We start from the raw sequence: 20,055 nt of genomic DNA on the forward strand, positions 1-20,055 counted from the left end.
CCTTATTGAAACACAGTGCATTTGCAGGCAATATGCAGGATAGTTTGCTCACTGGTAAATTTGTGTTCTCACAGAGTCAGCAGGCCAGGATTGCCACATTGTACTTGCCACTGTTTGGACTTCTCCTGGACAATGTTCAACGTATTAATGTCAAAGACTGTTCACCCTTCCCCATCAACCCGTCCAGTAATGTGAGTACCATCATCTGCCTGTCACTGCTTACACCCGAGATCTTTTTCAGCCTGAAGTTCAGCATTTTTTCTGCATTTAAAAATGTGGCTTCAATATTGCAGCTTGGCAATTTTTCACTATTCTCCTCACAGAGGGAGCAGTAAAGCCAATGCACGTGAATTGATCAGGAAGCCTGGCCAGCGAAGGGGACCATTATGTCAGTAGCATTCATAATGTATTTAGATTAAATTAAAATGTTTGGGAAAGTACAAAGGTGGAGCATAAGTTTGGGGTAAAGCAACTTCATTAAACTGATTCAGCTAAAGTGTTGTGGAAAGAGCTGGCTGGAGATATAGTACTGAGATGTTCAAGGAGAAGATTGGGAGCTTCACACATGTTTCCATACTTTGGGACGAACACGGTAAGCAATAGGGCACTGACGAATGCAGTAGGATCTGGGATTCGAGATGTAAGTGGCATCACAGGTAGATTCGATCATAAAGAGAGCTTTTGGCACATTGGCCTTGATAAGTCAAGGTCTTGAGCAGAGGAAATGAGATGCTGCAGGAAGTTGTGTACGTCATTGGGGAGGGCAAATTTGGAATATTGTGTGCCATTTTCGTCACCTAACTACAGGAATGATATTGATAAGATTGAAGGAGTGCAGGGAAGATATACAAGGACGTTGCTGGGATTTGAAGAACTGAGTTATGGGAAAAGTTAAATAGGTGTGGATTTCATTCCCTGGAGGGCTGAGATTGAAGTATGGTTTGACAGATGTACAAAATCAAGGAGTGGAGATTGGGTAAATACAAGCAGGCTTTTTCCACTGAGGTTGGGCGAGACCAGAACTAGAAGACATAGGTTGAGTGTGAAAGTTGAAATGGTTAAAGAGAACATTCAGGAGAATTTCTTTTTTTTATTTTTAAACTTTTTATTTTTCACACCATAAACCACATTGACCAAGATACATACATTTTTCTTTTCAAATATATACAGTGTCATTTTCTCCCCCCCCTCCTCCCATCCCACCCTCCCTACCTCCCCCCCATTCATTTAAAGTACAGAATCTAAGATACATTAAACCAGTCAAACAATGTTGTCATTCAATAAAAATAAACAAGAAATTCCACTGAGTCAATTCTTTTCATTTCCTTCTCCTTTCGTTATTTTAGGTGGTAGATGTCCCCGGTAGGTTTTCTCTATTGTGTTTCATGTATGGCTCCCATATTTGTTCAAATATTTCAATATTATTTCTTAAATTATATGTTATTTTTTCTAATGGAATACATTTATTCATTTCTATATACCATTGTTGTATTCTCAAGTTATCTTCTAATTTCCAAGTTGACATAATACATTTTTTTGCTGCGGCTAGAGCTATCATAACAAATCTTTTTTGTGCACCATCCAAATCAAGTCCAAATTCTTTGTTTTTTATGTTACTTAGGAGGAAGATCTCTGGGTTTTTTGGTATATTGTTTTCTGTAATTTTATTTAATATTTGGTTTAGATCTTCCCAAAATTTTTCCACTTTCTCACATGTCCAGATTGCATGAATTGTTGTTCCCACTTCTTTTTTACAACGAAAACATCTGTCAGATACTGTTGGGTCCCATTTATTTAACTTTTGAGGTGTAATGTATAGCCTGTGTATCCAGTTATATTGTATCATACGTAACCTCGTATTTATTGTATTTCTCATCGTTCCATAACATAACTTCTCCCATGTTTCCTTTTTTATCTTTATATTTAAATCTTGTTCCCATTTTTGTTTAGTTTTACCATTTGTTTCCTCATTCTCCTTTTCTTGCAGTTTAATATACATATTTGTTATAAATTTTTTGATTATCATTTTATCTGTAATCACATATTCAAAATTACTTCCCTCTGGTAACCTCAGACTGCTTCCCAATTTGTCCTTCAAGTAGGATCACAGTTGGTAGTATGCCAACACTATATCTTGAGTTATATTATATTTATCCTTCATTTGTTCAAAGGATAGTAATTTATTTCCTGAAAAACAATTTTCTATTCTTTTGATCCCTTTTTTCTCCCATTCTCTAAAGGAAAGGTTATGTATTGTAAAAGGGATTAACTGATTTTGTGTCAATATTAGTTTTGGTAATTGGTAATTTGTTTTATTCCTTTCTACATGAATCTTCTTCCAAATATTGAGCAGATGATGTAATACTGGAGAACTCCTACGTTGTACCAATTTTTCATCCCGTTTATATAATATATGTTCAGGTATCTTCTCCCCTATTTTATCTAGTTCTAATCTAGTCCAATCTGGCTTTTCCCTTGTTTGATAAAAATCTGATAGGTATCTTAATTGTGCGACTCTATAATAAGTTTTAAAGTTTGGCAGTTGTAAGCCTCCTTGTTTATACCAATTTATCTAGTGCTATCCTCGGTTTCCTCCCTTTCCATAAAAATTTCCTTATTATTTTCTTTAACTCCTTGAAGAATTTCTCTGTCAAGTGTATTGGCAATGCCTGAAATAGGTATTGTATCCTTGGGAAAATGTTCATTTTAATACAGTTTATCCTTCCTATTAGTGTTAGTGGTAAATCTTTCCAATACTCTAAATCGTCCTGTAATTTTTTCATTAGTGGATAATAATTGAGTTTATATAGATGGCCGAGGTTTTTATTTATTTGTATACCTAGGTATCTTATTGCTTGCATTTGCCATCTGAATGGTGATTCCTTCTTAAATTTTGAGAAATCCGCATTATTCATTGGCATTGCTTCACTTTTATTTGTGTTAATCTTATAACCCGACACTTCTCCATATTCCTTCAATTTCTTATGTAATTCTTTTATTGATAATTCTGGTTCTGTTAAGTATACTATAACATCATCTGCAAATAAACTGATTTTACATTCCTTGTCTTTTATTTTTATCCCTTTTATTTTATTTTCTGTTCTTATCAATTCTGGTAGTGGTTCTATAGCTAATGCGAACAATAAGGGTGATAGTGGGCATCCCTGCCTTGTTGATCTGCTTAAATTAAATTGCTTTGATATATATCCATTTACTGATAGCAGACACGCAAGGGAACATATTAATAGGAGGGGATTTCAACCTTAATTTGGATTCAAATATGGATAAAACTGGGGAAAAAATTAACAGAAAGAACAAAGTAACCAAATTTATAATTAAATTGATGCAAGAAATGCAACATTTTGATATATGGAGGAAACAACACCGAAAGGAAAAGGAATATTTATATTATTCGGGTAGACATAAAACATACTCAAGAATAGACCTATTCCTGTTATCAGCTCGTATGCAAGACAGAGTAAGAAAAACAGAATATAAAGCTAGAATATTATTGGACCATTCACCCTTGATATTGACAATAGAGTTAGAGGACATCCCTCCAAGAATGTATAGATGGAGATTAAACTCCATGCTACTTAAAAGGCAGGATTTTAGAGAATTAATTGAAAGACAAATTAAAATGTACTTTGAAATAAATACGGAATTAGTGAAAGATAAGTTTATACTATGGGATGCAATGAAAGCGTTCATCAGAGGGCAAATAATAAGTTATGTAACCAAGAAGAAGAAGGACTACAATCAGGAAACAGAGCAGTTGGAAAGGGAAATAGTAAATGTAGAAAAAGAATTAGCAATGAAGGAAGACACAACTAAAAGAAGAGAATTGGGAGATAAAAAAAATAAAATATGAAACACTACAAACATATAAGGTGGAGAAGAACATAATGAAGACAAAACAGAAATATTATGAACTAGGGGAAAAAATGCACAAAATTCTAGCATGGCAGCTTAAGGCAGAACAAGCTAAGAGAATGGTTTCGGCATCAAGAAAAAAAGACAAACAAATCACATATAATCCAATGGAGATTAATGAAAACTTCAGAGGATTCTATGAACAATTATACCAAACTGAAAACGAAGGGAAAGAAGACAAAATAGATGAATTTTTAACTAAAATTGAACTACCAAAATTACAAATAGAGGAACAAAATAAATTAACAGAACCATTTGAAATAATAGAAATACAAGAGATAATAAAAAAAACTACCAAATAATAAAACACCAGGAGAGGATGGATTCCCAATAGAATTTTATAAAACATTTAAAAATTTATTAATTCCTCCCCTCCTGGAAGTAATCAACCAGATTGACAAAACACAAAGCTTACCAGATTCATGCAAAACAGCAATAATTACAGTAATACCAAAGACAGGTAAAGATCCACTCGCACCAGCGTCATATAGACCAATATCATTACTTAACACAGATTATAAGATAATAGCTAAACTATTAGCAAACAGATTAGCAGATTATGTACCTAAAATGGTAAATCTAGACCAAACTGGATTTATTAAAAAAAGACGGACAACAGACAATATTTGTAAATTTATTAACTTAATTCATGCAGTAGAAGGGAGTAAAGCGCCAACAGTAGCAGTTGCTTTAGACGCAGAGAAGGCCTTTGACAGAGTAGAATGGAATTATTTATTCAAAGTATTGCAAAAATTCAGTTTACCAGGAGAATTTCTTCATGCAGAGCAAATCTCTCTCCACATTTGTGTGTCGAAGTGTTTGTTCTGAATCTCTGCTCCCAACCTGTGAAATACTTTCTCCACCTACATGTCTGCTCCTCAAGTATCCCCACAGTTCTCTCAGCTCCGCAGAGCATGATGCTACTTTTTTTAAATTTAAAGTTATATATTTTTTTAATGTTGAGATACAATCCGGCCTGCGCTGCCAAATACCCCCATGTGACCAATTAATCTACTGAGATGTGGGAGGAACCTGGAGCACCCGGAGGAAACCCATGCAGGTCATGGCGAGAATTCCTTAGAGAGAGCGGCAGATTGAAACCCAGGTCGCTGATGCTGTAATAGCATTGTGTCAACCTTGACATTAACTGTGCCACCGTATTTGGCAGTTGCCAGACAAAGGAGGGAGATGCCAATAAAACAAAGGGGTCAGGTGGAGGAAGATGAGTGATCTGGCATCATTTGACATCCACTGCCTCTGTTCGTCATTCTTTACCTCTCCCTGATTCACCATACCCATGGGGTCCAGGGGTCCCACCCCTCTCACCCTTTAGACTGGACTCATCGCCACATCTCCATTTCCGGTTGGAAACATTGACCATTCTTTTTCTCCTACTGACCTGCTGCATTCCAGCAGATTGGGCTTAGCTTCAGATTCCAGCATTAGCTGACTCCTGTGTGTCTCCCACAGTGCTGTGGGGGAAAGAGATCAGAGATCTAGCTCGGGCTGGGATGAAGGTGTATTTGCACGTCAGAACTGTGGTGCTCCCCAGATCTGGTCCTTCTTATTGTGAGAGGGGCAAGATTTGAGGGAAGATCCTAGAGAAGTAATGACAGTGGGTGCTGTTCCCATTCATTCATATTGTCCCCTTCATGGGGTAAAATATTCTAAGGAGGTGCATGAATGCAAACAGAGACAATTTGTCTCCAACCCATGTTATCAGGGCAACTGACCAAGAGCTTGGTCAAAGAGCTGTGTAAAAGAAGAAGCGATATGTTTAGAGAACTGATGGTTGGGTGAAAGTTCTTTTAAGTTTTAAGTTAAATCCATTTAGTAAATGGATTTGTAAATGTGATCTGAATGGCTCAAGGAAAATGGGTGACAGAAATCTTTAGTGGGGTTCTATTTCTGCTGGGTAAATCGCTCCAATCTCTTGGTTGCTTTGATTAGATGGATGGATTTGGACAGGAAACATTGCTCAGCATGTTGGCTGTGTCTGTGGGGAGTGAAATAATGACATAATTTCAAGTCAATGCCCTTCCTTCCAAATTGGGATAAGTTGGAGAGTCCCCAGGTCTTTAGGCAAGCAGAGAGGAAAAAGGAAAGGAGAGCAGGAAGATGAACTAACACTCTTTTGTCATCCAGGGCAGGAAGGAAGATCTTTTACACACGTTGCAGCCAGGAACGGCCTCCACAACTCCTCAGAGATCTGGAAACATGCTGGACAGCAGCATCCACAGGGATGTTTTTGGTGTCATTTCCGGTACAGGTAAGGAGCTGATACAAGTCGGAGGATCTTCGCCCTGAAACATTAACTCAGCTTTCCTCAGTGGGAAACTGGAGAGATAGTTACATAATTTCAGCCTCAGGTGAGGTACCTGGAAGGTGGCTAATGGTATCGCATTATAGAACTAAGGCAGCAAGGACAAACCAGGCAACAACAAGCCAGTGAGCCTGACATCTAGTTAGAAATATAGTCATGTGCTGCATAATGGCTGTTTGGACAATGTCCAACCATGTATGTTTGTAGTCCCATAAGGTTCTAATAGATTATCCATTGCCTATTTCTGTATTTATCTGTGCATATTTTTATGTTACAACTTGAAATCAGCGTGAGTTTGTGGCGGATAAAGTTTGTGCTCGTACACCATTGTGTTGAAGTATCGAGACCACACCTGAAGTTGTCAGCCAGCGAAGAGAGAAGTGTTTATTACAATGTTATCAGGGTTGATATAGACATACAACATGTGACCTGGCATCATGACCTCTAAAGTGCCAACGACTTCACAACATAGCTATGTTGAGTAGGCCAGTGCTTCTCAGTAGACCTATGAGTGCTGCTGAGTCACTATGCCTCATGGCTGTCGTGGCTAGTTGCCAGTAGATAGGAGGCTGCTGTGCCTAGCTGTCACAAGACGGGAGCTGTTAGCGCTGGTTCTGCCCTCTTCCTCCAAGCGTACCTCTACAAGTTAGAAAAGCAATTACCGGTTATGTCTGCTATGACCCTTTCTCCGATTGGAAAATGGAGCGCAGCGAATGTTGCTGGATAATATGGTGTTCACACAACATCCTATTTCACAGAACGTATTGTGGACCTTAAGCAATTTATGACTATTGCTGGAGGGGATTCTGAGGACAGGATCGACCAACGTTTAGGCACGGATTTGTGTACAGAAGATCCATCTCGTACTGATAAGAATATTTTGAAGAGGTGACAAAGAGAATTAATGAGGGCATGGCAGTGGGCGTTCTATCTATGGACTTTAGCTAGGCCCTTGACAAAGTTGCACATGGCAAGTTAGTGTGGAAGGTTAAATCACAAGGGATCCCAGGTGAGCTGGCCCATTAGATTCAAAACTGGCTTGGTGAAAGGAGGCAGAGGGAAGTCGTAGAAGTCTGACTGGATGTGACCAGTGGTGTGCTGCAGTACAGAGGTCATTACTGGGGTCCACTGCTGTCTGTTGCCTCTGTTAACAATTTGGCTGGCATGTGGTTAATTTAGTAGATTGAATTTAATTAGTAAATTTGTGGATGACACCAAAAATTAATGATATAGTAGAGAGTGAGAAAGGTTATTTAAGTTTGCAACAGGATCTAGATCAGTGGTTCTCAACCTTTTTCTTTCTACCCACATACCGCTTTAAGTAATCCCTATGTCATTGGTGCCCTGTGATTAGTAAGGGATTGCTTAAGGTGGTATGTGGGTAGAAAGAAAAAGTTTGAAAACCACTGTTTTAATCGTATCTAATTGACTCGTAATATTCATGGCTTCATAACTCCAAAGGAAAAACATTTCCTGTTTTTGTTTCAGGTTTCCAGCATCTGCTGTTTATTCTTTATCCCAGTGGTTAGGAGAAGGGTGATTGGTAGAGCAGATGAATTCTTTGCATGTCGGCAACGACTCATGTCAGTGCTGTCACACCTTGCCCTCAGCTCGGTCTCTGCCCTCTGTGCAGGAAATCATGAATTTCGGTCCAGTGGCACAAAAATCCAGGGGTATCTCTCAGAGCAGTATTGAGGGTGTGCGACACTGTGGGTGGGACAGATCTGAGGGAGTGCCGCCCTTTGGCAGAGGCAGGTCTGAGGGTGTGGGAGGGATTGTACTCGAGTGTCACATTATTGGAAGGGCATTACTGAGGGACGGTACTGAGGGTGGTTTTCATCTCTCGCATCTGTTTGTGGGAGCTTGCTGTGCATAAATTAGCAACAGCTGGGATCAGATGTTGAGCTTGGGACCAAGTATGGAATGTGATGTGTGCATCCATGACAGCTTCTGCACCAGGATCCTCTACACCATCTATCAATGCCGTGAGACATGCTGATTCCCGAGGTTCTCTAATCAGCACAGACTCGAGCACCAGTCTTCTGGAACGAAATGCAGAGAAGAGTAATTCCCTGGATAAGGTAAAGTTTCCCTTTCAAGTAATGCTGAACTTTGGTGTTTTCCAGTTAGTTAACTGTTGACTTGTGGTTTCAGTGGACCTGGAGTTTAGTTTGCTGGCATTCCTGCCTTCCCTGTCCAACTACCTTCCTCCACCTTTGGTTTGGCAGTTTGGTTGGGTTTGGACTGGTGATGGAACAGCAGAGGTGATTAGGCTGTAGAAGAGGGGGGAGAATATCGCTGACCCTCCTTCCCCACCAGATAGGAGGGAAGCAGAGGAAGGTTTGGGTCCAGTAGCAGTCAGCTCAATCTGAATGACCCTGTGGATGCTGGAGTCCATGGAGTTTCTGGAGCTCTGCAGAGTGGTAGTGCTTCAGGCTGCAAACTGTGCAAAGATTATAATTTCTGCCCTGGGTGAATGGATGATGTTAGTTCATCTTTCCTCTCCCTTCCTCCTTCTGCCCTCTCTCTTCTGTCCACTGCCCTCTCCCCTCCCTTGTTCCTCTCTCCCCTCCTTCCCCCTCTCCCTTCTCCATTCGCACTTCATCCTCACCACATTCTCTCTCCCCTCCTTCCCCCCTCGCTTACCATCCCTTCTACCCCTGAGCACATCCTCTCTCTCCCCCTCTGTCCCACCTCCCCTCTGCTCTCCACTTTCCCCTCCGCTCTCCCCTTTCCCCTCCACTCTCCCCTTTCCCCTCCGCTCTCCCCTTTCCCCTCCGCTTTCCCCCTCCACTCGCCCCTTTCCCCCTCCGCTCTCCCCTTTCCCCCTCCGCTCTCCCCTTTCCCCCTCCGCTCTCCCCTTTCCCCCTCCGCTCTCCCCTTTCCCCCTCCGCTCTCCCCTTTCCCCCTCCGCTCTCCCCTTTCCCCCTCCGCTCTCCCCTCTTTCCCCCTCGCCCTCTTTCCCCCTCGCCCCCTTTCCCCCCTTGCATCTCTCCTTCCCACTCCCAACCATCCCCTCTCCCTTCCACCCCCTCCCTTCCCTCTCCCCCCTCTTTTTTTGTCTTATCCCTCTGCTTGCTATAAAACCAGGAACCCTCCCACTTTTCCCAATTCAGCCTCTTTAAGAATTGAGTTGTTCACAGTTGGGGCGAGAGGGCCATGAGCTGAGACTGTCACAGATAGCCGCACTGTTCTGGGCTCCCTGTGCTGCTTGGTGTCAGCCCTCTCCCTTCCTGCCCAGCTAACTGGGGTGGTCAATGCAGTGACTTCTGCAGCAGTAGCTCCTCGGGCACTCCAGTCGATACTGCTAACCCAGCCGCTAATGCCCGGTGCATCTCCGTGTTAAACCTGACCACGTCACCTTGCTTCCTTCTACTAACAGAGAGAGCGGCTTATCAGGAGGCACTCTGCTTTGGCCATGCTGACTCACCAGGAGACTGTGGAAATGTCAAAGACCACCCCGAGGAAATGTGTTACCATGGATTTTTCTCTTTTATCCATTCCAGCCCTCCCAGAGAGAATTCTGCATGCTGCTCTGTGTCTGCCATTCCACAAAGTACTTCACTCTCTTGTATTTGACTCTCTGAGTGACCTGACTTGTTATTAACAACTCAGACCACAGCTTATGACTTTAACAAGAGCTTAATGTGACATTGAGCTTATCATAGAACAGTACAGCACTGTATAGGCTCTTCGGCCCGCATTGTTCTGCTGACTTATGTAAACGTACTCCACAACAATCTAACCTATCCCTACCTCACACCCATACCCCTCTATATTTGATGCACATTCCTACCTAAGTGTCTTTTGAATGTCCCCATTGTGCCAGCCTCCAACTCCACCCCCAGCAATACATTCCAGGCACCCACAACTCTCTGTGGGGAAAGAAAACTTGACCTCTGATGCCTTCCCTAAATTTTCCTCCCCTCACCTTAAACAGATGACCTCTGATATTTCCTATTGTCACCCTGGGAAAATGGTGCTAGCTGTGGACACCATCTAAGCCCCTCATGATCTTATACACCTCTATTAAGTTACTGTTCATTCTTCATCTCTCCAAAGACAAAAGCCCTCGCTCTGTAAACCTTGCTCCATGTGACACATTCTCTAATCCAAGCCACATCTTAACCAATCTATCTTAACGATTGGAAACTGCCGAGTCATTTCCGTGGAGCACTTCGATCTGTTCGGTCACGAAGGTGGAGTTGATAGTAACAGCTCTTGCATGTTTAGCGGTTGTGTCGCTTTGTGTGACGTTTGGTGTGTGTGTGTGTGTGTGTGTGTGTGCTGGAGCTGGCCAGGGATGTGGACACACAGTCACCTTAATTACCAGTGTACCCAGCAGTGGTGTAAAGTCTGCCTGGTGCTGTTGTTGTGGACACAAGCTGAATGATTGAGAGATGTCAGATGCTCAAGTTCACATTTATTATTATCTGACTATACAAATGCAATCAGACGAAACAGCATTTCTCCATTCAACGATACTCACACAGGCACACAATGCACAGCATTTAATATTCACATTTTAGCATCAGAATTTAGTGCCATGAACATTTCACAAAATTTGTTGTTTTGCAGCCCGAATCCAGTGTAATTATTGCTATAAATTTCATTTCAAAAATAAATATTGCAAGAAAATAGGACAAAGTGAGATAGTGCCTGGGATTCATCATCCGTTCATAAATCTGATGGCAGTGGGGAAGAAGCTGTCCTTGTGCTGCTGGGTGCTTGACTTCATGCTCCTGTACCTTTTTCCTGATGGTCGCAGTGTGAAGAATGCATGGCCTGGGGGTGGTTTATGTATATACATAAAATTATAATTATTTATAATTGATCCGGCAGGAAAATCCTGATGGTTGGAGACGTTTTGTCCTCTGTTTCTTTGAACTTTTCCAATAAAAGGAAATGTAGAATTCAGCATCACATTCTCCTCTTTTCACAGGAGATGTGTATCACTGTCATCACTGAGTCTAGATTCTGGGGCCTCCTCCCCAACAGCAATGGGAAGACTTTCACCACACAGACCGCAGCAATTCAAGATGTCAGCTCAGCACTGACCTTCTCAAGGCCAATTGGCAATAAATGGTAGCCTTGCCCTCAACAAAACTCTGACCTTTCTTCAGAATCAACGTGGTTAAACAGATTCTGCTTCAGGGGTCAAGCAGCATCTATGAGAGGCAAAGAATGGTCAACGTTTCACCAGAACCTATAGTCCTGATGAGGGGTTCTGAGCTGAAACAGCAACCATTCTTTCTCTCCAACAGATACTGCTCGACCTGTTGAGTTCTTCCAGCAGGTTGTTCCTTGTTTTCAGATCCCTTCCATTCCACCCCCATTCCAAACGCACATGTGCTCTGCCTCTCTTTCCCCAACCCCTCAAAAGATTTGAGGTGAGAGAGAGTATAAGACTAAAAAGGGACTTGATGGGCACCTTCTTGACACTGAGGGTGGTGGGCATGTGGAATGAGCTGCTGGAGGAAGTGCAAGAAGCGAAGACATGTCCTCACTCTCGCAGTGTCTTATCCCACGTTTAATGTGCTAACACCCACCACACTTTTCCTCAGTTAATTCATGAGAAGTGGATGTTGCTGGAAATGTCAGCTCTTTATCCCTCCCTGTTTGCTCCTGAGTCACGGGTTGGCGGGTCAGAAGCCACATGTGGTGAGGCCAGCAGTTTTCCTTCCCATTAGTGGATTCTCGGCAGGTGCTAGGTAAATGAAAGTGATTTCTGTTTGCATGTGCCATCATGCAACAAAATCGTGGTTGTTGCATGGTTTGACGATTCTACCTGTGTTATGTGAAGGGGTGAGTTGATCATGGTGTGAATATGAGATACAAATTTGTTCAGTGCCAACCACAGCCAGCAGGTGGTTGAACTTGCTTCTGTATAAGAAACAACGCTCACTTTTAAAATTCCTGCTGCTTGCTGATAAAAGCTCACCGGCGTGTACGCCTCTTATAGAACCATGGATGTGTCATGCGATGTGACAAGCTGGAGCAGTCGGAGATCAGGAGTCTCCTCATGTGTTTCCTACACGTGTTGAAGAGCATGTCCGATGGTAAGTCATCAGCGCCCTCAACACCCTCCATAGATTCACAAAATCTGCCTCCTTTCCTTTAGACAGCTGGGAACTTCTATTTGCTTCGGAGCAATTGTAATAGGATGATGGAGGAACCAAGGGTAATGCACAAAAGTACTGGGGAAACTCAGCAGGTCAGGCAACATGCAGAGGAAGGAAAGGGTAACCAATATTTTGGGTCTGAGCCTTCCGTCAGATATAAGCAGAAACAGGCAGGAGCCTGAGTTTAAAAAATGTGGGGGAAGAAGGAAGAACCTTTCCTCTGGGCTGTTTGTAATGTATTTAACATTTGTTTAGGTCTTTGATGGGGTGATTTGGAGAGACCAGAAAAGTGCACAGACAGGGCTAATGCTATTATTGGGCCAACTAGGCGGCCACCTAGGGTGCAGATCTCAGATGGGCGCTGTGGATTCCAACAGCTCCAGCACCTCTGTGTCATTAAAGATGTGGTTCTGACTAATACGCCATAAGCACGTGCGCTAGTCTGGTAGGGCGGAGGGAGGAAGTGGGGCAGCACATGTCAAGTGTCACATCGGGTATCGCACACTCACCCCTCACCCCTCTCCCACCCCATCCCCCATCGCGCTTAGCCCAGCCTAGGGTGCAAAATAGTCAGGTAACCGGTTCTGTGTGCAGAATATCTCCTGTTGCACAGGTTGTCCAGGCAGAGTGAGGCCAGGCAACCAAGTGGTTTGTGCCAGCATTGAGGCTCCACTCCAACACCGTGATCCAATCTCTCAGCATCTCCCCATTCATACACTTGACCCACCTTCTTCTGAATTCATCCAGGCTGGTCCCCTTACCCACCCCCCGCCCCCCCCCCCCACCCTTCCAGTGCCTCTGACTTCCACAGTCCCATCACACTTTGAGCGAAAAGCTGCCTCTGGAGTTTCCATTGATTGTTTTATATTGGTAACCTGTTGTGACACTTTATTTCCACAAATGAAATGTGTTCTTTCTACTGAATCTGATAATGAATTATTGTCAGCCACATTGTAACAATATATGTATGCAACAAAATTCCTTTTTCTGCAGCCAAACAGGTACTTGTAAATAAAAGCTATCATAGGAAACTTATTGAATTCAATTAAAAGAGGCAACAAATACTTGATAGATAATAAATATTCACAGCAGTGCAAAATAAGTGACTTGCATCAGTGTAGACAGAGAGGTCCCTGATTAGTGTCACAAGGGGAGGTTCAAGAGTCTGATAGCTAATCTTCAGGGTTCTATATGTTCCGCCTGAAGATATCAGTGAGTAAAGGTGGTGACCAGGAAATGTTTCTATTTTCTCAGAAGCATCCCATATAAACAAACCTTTAATGTGTTCATTCGACTCAATCTGTCCACCTGCTTCAATTTAAAGATTTTGATTGGCTCTCCCCACTGTGGCCTTGTCCCAGGAAGAACCCCTGTCTGGTTTGAACCACCTTTTCAGTTCTGGTGTCCACCTCATGACTCTTCATTGTCTCTTCATTTTCTGACACTCAGAGCTGTTTGCGCGATCCCTACTTGTACAACCTCCCTACTTTTCAGATCCATTCTTCCAGAAACAAGCTGTGGTGCTTTCTTTGTTGTGACTGGCTGAACTGTGAGACCTTTTCGATTGATTGGTGGAATTGTCCTCAGTGAGCCCGTTTGCCTTTGACCTCACACAGACCAAAACCAGAAAAGCATGGACTCTCCATTTTTATGGGGCTGACCATTGCAATTGCTGTTAATATTCACAGTAAACCTAGTGAACAATAACGTGACCTGCAATAGTGCAAACAGAACTGTTGTAGTGTCACCACAGACTATGATTATTGTATCATTCAAGAGCCCGGTAGTTGTTGAAAATAAGCTATTTTTGAACTGAGAGGTGCTGGACTTCAGGCTTCTGTAATTTCTGCGTGAAGGTAGCAGTGAGAAGAGGTTGTGGCCAGGGTGTTGGGGTCTTCTTGAGGCAGCGCCTACTAGATGTCTGCAGTGGACAGGAAATAAAAGCCTATGATGGGCCTGGCTACTTCTGGAGCCTTCTTTGTTTCTATTACAAAAATCAAAGTTACTGCTTCATTTCAACAGAGATTTTGTTTGGTGGGGGGAAAGTATCAAGAGGTCAGGTGGTAAAATATTTGACAAGATGTTCTTAAATGGAGCAGGAATGCGAGGCAGAATGGCCTCTTGTTATTTCTTGCATTACAATTTTTCCATTGTCTGAAGCTGACACTTTCACTCCTATTCTGAGATGAGAGAGTTGAGGCCACAGTGGGGACTGATAATCTTTGCCTTAAGGTGGAGAAGATTGGGTGGTGGGGTCAGATTTGTGGGGTTGTCTGTTCCTCCCCCTGTTTACACCGGAATCCCATGTGCCCCAGGGAATTCCCTTGGCATGGACAGTGCCATCCCAAATGCTCCTCCATTGTGACCTGCTGTGGATGAGAGATACCTGGCACCTGGTGGGGACGCAAGATTACTTTGCAGAATCTTTGCTCGGATCTTTGCGTCTCTAATTTGAGAAAATAACGCAGATGTCTTGTTTATTTTTGCAGATGCATTGATTACTTACTGGAACAAAGCTTCTAACGCAGAGATGATGGACTTTTTTACCATCTTGGAGTAAGTGTGCTTGGATCCTTGCATGATCAAGATCCGACATGATTTTGGAATGATGTAATCCCTAAGATCATTCTGCCCGTTTTACCTATGCTAACTGTTTGGAATGGTTGTGCAATTTGTCCAACAGCCCCACTCTTGTTGCATTCTGGGTGATAAATCCCCCATGGCTCTACAGATAATTAAATCTATGTCCAACTCCCATTTGTATCTGTAACGAAGTCCAGGTCACACGAAGAAGCACATGCTCAGCAGGTGCTGGAGTCTAGAGTGAACATTGCGAAGCTGGAGAGACTCAGTGGGTCAGGCAACATCCATGGCGAAAAATGGTCAGTCTGTGTTTTGGGTTGGGACACTGTCATTGACTGACATTTTTACATACGAATGTACATTGAAACATAAAGGAGGTGGGGTTCATTGGATGTAAATTTGGTGGCACAGACTTGTGAGCTAAAATTGGTTGTTACCATGCTGCAAGTCTAAATTCAACATTTAAAATTTAAATTTAAAACTAAAATTTAAGCTTCTGATCATTCACTCAGAACTCTAGCATCCGCAGTTCTTTTATGATCTCCAGGTCATACTCGATGAAACACATTTTTCTTATCTCACCTCTATATTTGTTTACAAGACAAAAGTATTTATTACATGTGAACAGTGGAAGCATAGTTATTTGTTGCTTGTATTTACTGTTCCATTCTCCGTTTGGAATCATTGTACAGGCCATTCAAACCCCACTGTTGTGCTGACCTCTCTAAATGTAATTTTTCCCTCCCTCGCACCCATTACCCTTGATTGTCGTTACATCCGTGTGCTTATCTGAGTCTTTTAGTTGTCCCTATTGCTTCAGCCTCCACCACCACCACCTCCGGCACAATCCACTCTCTGAGTTTAAAAAAAAACCTACCTCTGAATTCTCCTTAAACTTTCCTCCATTCACCTTAAACAGATGTCCTGGTATTAGCCCCAGGACAAAGGAACTGGCTGTCCACCCTATCTAAGCCCTTCAATCTTCTATACCTGTACCTCTTTGAAGTCATTTCTCATCCTTCATTTCTCCAAAGAGAAGGACTGTCAGCCTTGCTTAATATGACATGTTCGCTAATCCACGCAACATCCTGGTAAATCTCTGTACCCTCTCCAAAGCTTCAACTGTAACTAACTCTAATGCATTTTTGAAAGCTGCAAGCCGTGAACCATGCTGAATAATAATCTTACCTCTCCACAGGGTGTGCCTTCATCAATTCCGCTACATGGGGAAGCGATACATTGCCAGGTACCAATCCCGATTCTGTTTGTTGTTCGCAAGTACCAATGCACATTTCTTTTAGGCTACAATGCAAAAGGAGAAAATTTTCTATTTCCTTTGACCCTGCTCAACCAAAGTACGTCGTGCAAGTGTTTCCAGGTCAGTTACGTTTGTCAGAGGAAGTCACACAAGCCAAGTTCTTCACACAGTAAGACCTCTCAAACAGTAATGCGGTGATGTCCAGGTAATTTTTAATTTTAGCCACATTATTCAGGGATAAATTGCTAGTGAGACTAGATGGGGGAGCAGTCCCTGTTCTTTAAATTGGGGATGTGTGGCTTTTATGCCACCTTGAGTTTAGCTGGATTGAATATTTTGTCAAAAATGTCCGAGATAGTGTCATGCTTTCCTGGTGGTGTGGAGATCCCTGAGCACTGCCGTCAGCTTTGCCCCCCCCCACCCACTGCATTGCCTGTCTGATGATGGTGGGAACTCTCAGTGCCCATCCCTCCTCCCCCGCCTGGTGTTCCTCAACAGATTCTCCCCACCACCCCACCAATTGGCACAGCATTCCTGGGGCCCCAATGTTGCACTGCCAGACCAGAACAACCCCCACCTCACGGTGTGACTTCCCATGGCCTTGGTCCTCGGTCACACCTCTCCTCCATCTGCCCGATCTTGTGTCCCTGCATTTGACTCGGGTGTCTCTTCTGCGAAAGGGACTAGATCCTGGCTACCACTTGGAGCAGTTTGCCTTTTTGATTTTGTTTATGGGCGTTGGCATTGGTGTTGGTGAATGGAACTGAATCATTTATTGAGGCACAGTTAAAAGCTTTATTTTGTGTGCTATACTGACAATTAGACCATACAATAATAAAACAAAAGCGAAGGGTGTAGTTATACTTGGACTCAGTGGAGTGTGCAGAGAAAAGTGCAATTAAACAAGATCATTAAATAAATAGATAAATAAGTGTCAGAGCAGTGTAACAGTCTTCAAATTAGGAAGAGTATGGGGAAAGTACAGAGCATCATCCAGGGAACACGGAAAGGTCTTGTTATAAAGGTCAGTGCAGGCCATTGTCTTTTATCAATGAGAGGCCTACTTAAGAGTCCTGTAACAAAGGGAAAGAAACTGACTTTGAATTCAGAGGTTCATGTTTTTCAAGCTCACGTAACTACTGTCCAACACAAGGGGTGAGAAGAGAGTGGGGTAGTTGGCAGCTTTCCCCATACAATGGGCGAAATAAACAGTCGATGAGGTTGGTTTGTGTAATGGCCTGAGCTGTGCTCACAACCCTCTGTAATGTCTTGGAGCAGCTCCTGTCCCACGCAGTATTGCATCTGGGCAGGATGCTTTCTGTGGTGCCTCTGTTGGAATGTACATGACATTGAGTCTTATTGCACACCACTAGTCCCAATGTTTACGCTTCTCTTGTTTGATCACAGTAGGTCTTCCCAAATGATGAACATCACCGTGTTGTTTAAATACTTTCCTGGGATCTATCAGAAGTTACTATGAACTAGGCAATTCTTTAAAGCCAAAAATGTAGTTGGGTGTCCTGCAAATGGGATAATTCTCTCTGTTTAATGACCAGTCCTAGATTTAATAACCATAGACCATAGAAAACTGCAGCACAGAACCATGAGCTGTAAAATGGGAGACAGAATTTAACGTGGAGAAGTGTGAGGTGATGCAGTTTTGGAGGAAGTGCCACAGTAGGTCTTAGATGGTGAATAGTAGGGACCTGCAGAGTGCAGAAGATCAGAGGGGTCTAGGAATACAGTTACGTAATTTCTTGAAAGTTGTATCACAGGTAAATATGGCTGTAAAGAAAGCTTTTGGCACATTGGTCTTCAAAAATTACAGTGTGTAATGCAGGAGATGAGATGTTACGTTGAAGTTGTATACGACATCGGTGAGGTCAAAATTTGCAGTTTTGGTCACTGACCTACAGGAAAATTATCAATAAGATTGAAAGAGTACAGATAAAATTTTCAAGAATGTTGCCAGGAGATGAGGAGCTGAGTTATTGGAGAAGGTTGAATAGGATATTTTCTGGAGCATTAGAGAATGAGGGAAGATTTGATTATAGGTATATAAAATTATGAGGAGTATGGTAGAGTAAACACAAGCAGGCTTTTTTGACCGAGGTTAGGTGAGGCAAGAACTAGAGAGCATGGGTTAAGGGTGAAATGTTTAAGGGGAACTTCTTCACGCAGAGAGTGGTGAGAGCATGGAACTAGCTGCCACTGGAAATGGTGAATGTGGGCTTGATTTCTACAAGAGAAGATCTGATAGGTACATGGAAAGGAGGGATATGGAAGGCTATGGTCTGGGTGCAAGTCGATGGGAATAGGCGGAATAAGTAGTTCAGCCTTGACTAGATAGGCTGAACAGCCTATTTCTGTGCTGTATTATCTGTGGTTCTTCGGGAAGGATGCCTTTGGGGTAACTTAATTAACTAACAATCCTAATGATGCATGGACATTTTTAGAGTCTCGATGGAGATGAAGTTTAATGACAATCTTTGATCAAGACCCATCATAGGTATATAAAATAAATGGAGCATTTCTAAAGCCAATCAATTGAAAATTTCTAAGAGATTGACAGGCTGTAGCAGTTAGGGCTGACAGATTGTGGGAGTAGGATGGAATTATGAGCTAGCTAGGCTTTAATAGATTAACCAACATGTTTGAGAGGTTGATTGGGCTTCTTATGCTTTCAAGTTTAACGTTATATTGTCTGTTTGCATTGCCAGTCAGGAGATTGAAATAAATACTCAGCAATTTGCGCGCTATCTATGGAGAGAGAAACAGGGTTAATGTTTCACATAAAAAAACCCATCATCAGAAATGGGAAAGAGCAAAAACAAAATGAAAACAGAAAATGATGAATGTGACCGCAGCAGTTAAGGCAGGGGAAGAGTTAACTGGCCAAACCCAAGTCTTTTTGTCAGAACTAGAACACAAGCTGCTGTCAAGTTGTGGCAGAGGCATGGAACGGGGCAAAAGGAATATCGAAAAGGGAGTTTTACTGCAGTGCAGTTTTGGGGCCAGATGGTCAAGCAGTACAAGTTGAAAACTTATTTTGCTCAAAAACAACCCCCCCTCCCCCACATGCCCAGGGTCAAGTTCACCAGGGTGGTAAGTTTCATTCAGTCCCATCTCTTCTTACTCTGGTTCTCAGCCATACCTGGAGACAGGTAAGCACATTTTAAACATTACTATCGAAGTGAAATTCTTAGGTACGTGCTATCTGGCCAGGCTGATATTTATCCCCCAAGCAGATAATCTGACCACTATCACAGAATATTTGTGGGACCTTGCTCTGCTCAGATAGGTTGCTGCGTGTCTTGTGAACATTATTGACCCCCAAGCCATATCATCATTGTTCAGGAAGCGCTCACAGGAATGAAAGTCTTTCTCTTCCAAGGGCAACAATCGAATTGTACCAAAACAAATCTTGTTCCATCAACTTCACTGATTTTGAAGCCAGTTTGTTAATAGCATTAGCAATCCAACAAAAGTGTATTGTAATTCCATTTACAGCTTTAACGACATTCCAGTTTGTAAAGTACTCAGAATTGTTTTTCAATGGGAATAACTAAATGATATCAATCCATTCACTGCCAAATTTCAATTCTTGCATTGATGATCTCGCACAAACATAGTTTAGCTGGGTCTTATCCTTGAGCCAAGCTGATTCCTCTTTCAGCCAAAACCAGTAGCTATTCTAGATAAATCCCGAGATAAATGCATTGGAAATATTTCACTTTCAGTTCATACTTTAGTTCAAAGGTGCAAGGTTTGAAAGCCTTCCTCATGGCTGTCCTCTGCACCCCCAATTTCAAACAGTTCCGTCATAAATTGTCACA

The 20,055-nt window shown here is 42.5% G+C and overlaps 1 protein-coding gene across 17 annotated transcripts in view; it reads left to right on the forward strand.

The window, feature by feature from the left end:
• dock9b (dedicator of cytokinesis 9b) overlaps positions 1 to 20,055 on the forward strand; it is a 346,813-nt gene that overhangs the window by 256,159 nt on the left and 70,599 nt on the right. For all 17 annotated transcript variants that reach the window (XR_011341986.1, XM_069890523.1, XM_069890538.1 and 14 more), the window contains 6 exons: positions 75 to 191; positions 6,079 to 6,202; positions 8,204 to 8,337; positions 12,219 to 12,315; positions 14,868 to 14,934; positions 16,160 to 16,207. Coding sequence is in view for 16 of the 17 variants with exons in the window: in XM_069890523.1 (XP_069746624.1) it covers positions 75 to 191; positions 6,079 to 6,202; positions 8,204 to 8,337; positions 12,219 to 12,315; positions 14,868 to 14,934; positions 16,160 to 16,207 (587 nt within the window). In the remaining variant the exon portion in view is untranslated. The remainder of the gene's footprint in view (positions 1 to 74; positions 192 to 6,078; positions 6,203 to 8,203; positions 8,338 to 12,218; positions 12,316 to 14,867; positions 14,935 to 16,159; positions 16,208 to 20,055) is intronic.

This window comes from Narcine bancroftii, chromosome 7 (genome assembly GCF_036971445.1).
Source record: "Narcine bancroftii isolate sNarBan1 chromosome 7, sNarBan1.hap1, whole genome shotgun sequence".
NCBI lineage: Eukaryota > Metazoa > Chordata > Chondrichthyes > Torpediniformes > Narcinidae > Narcine > Narcine bancroftii.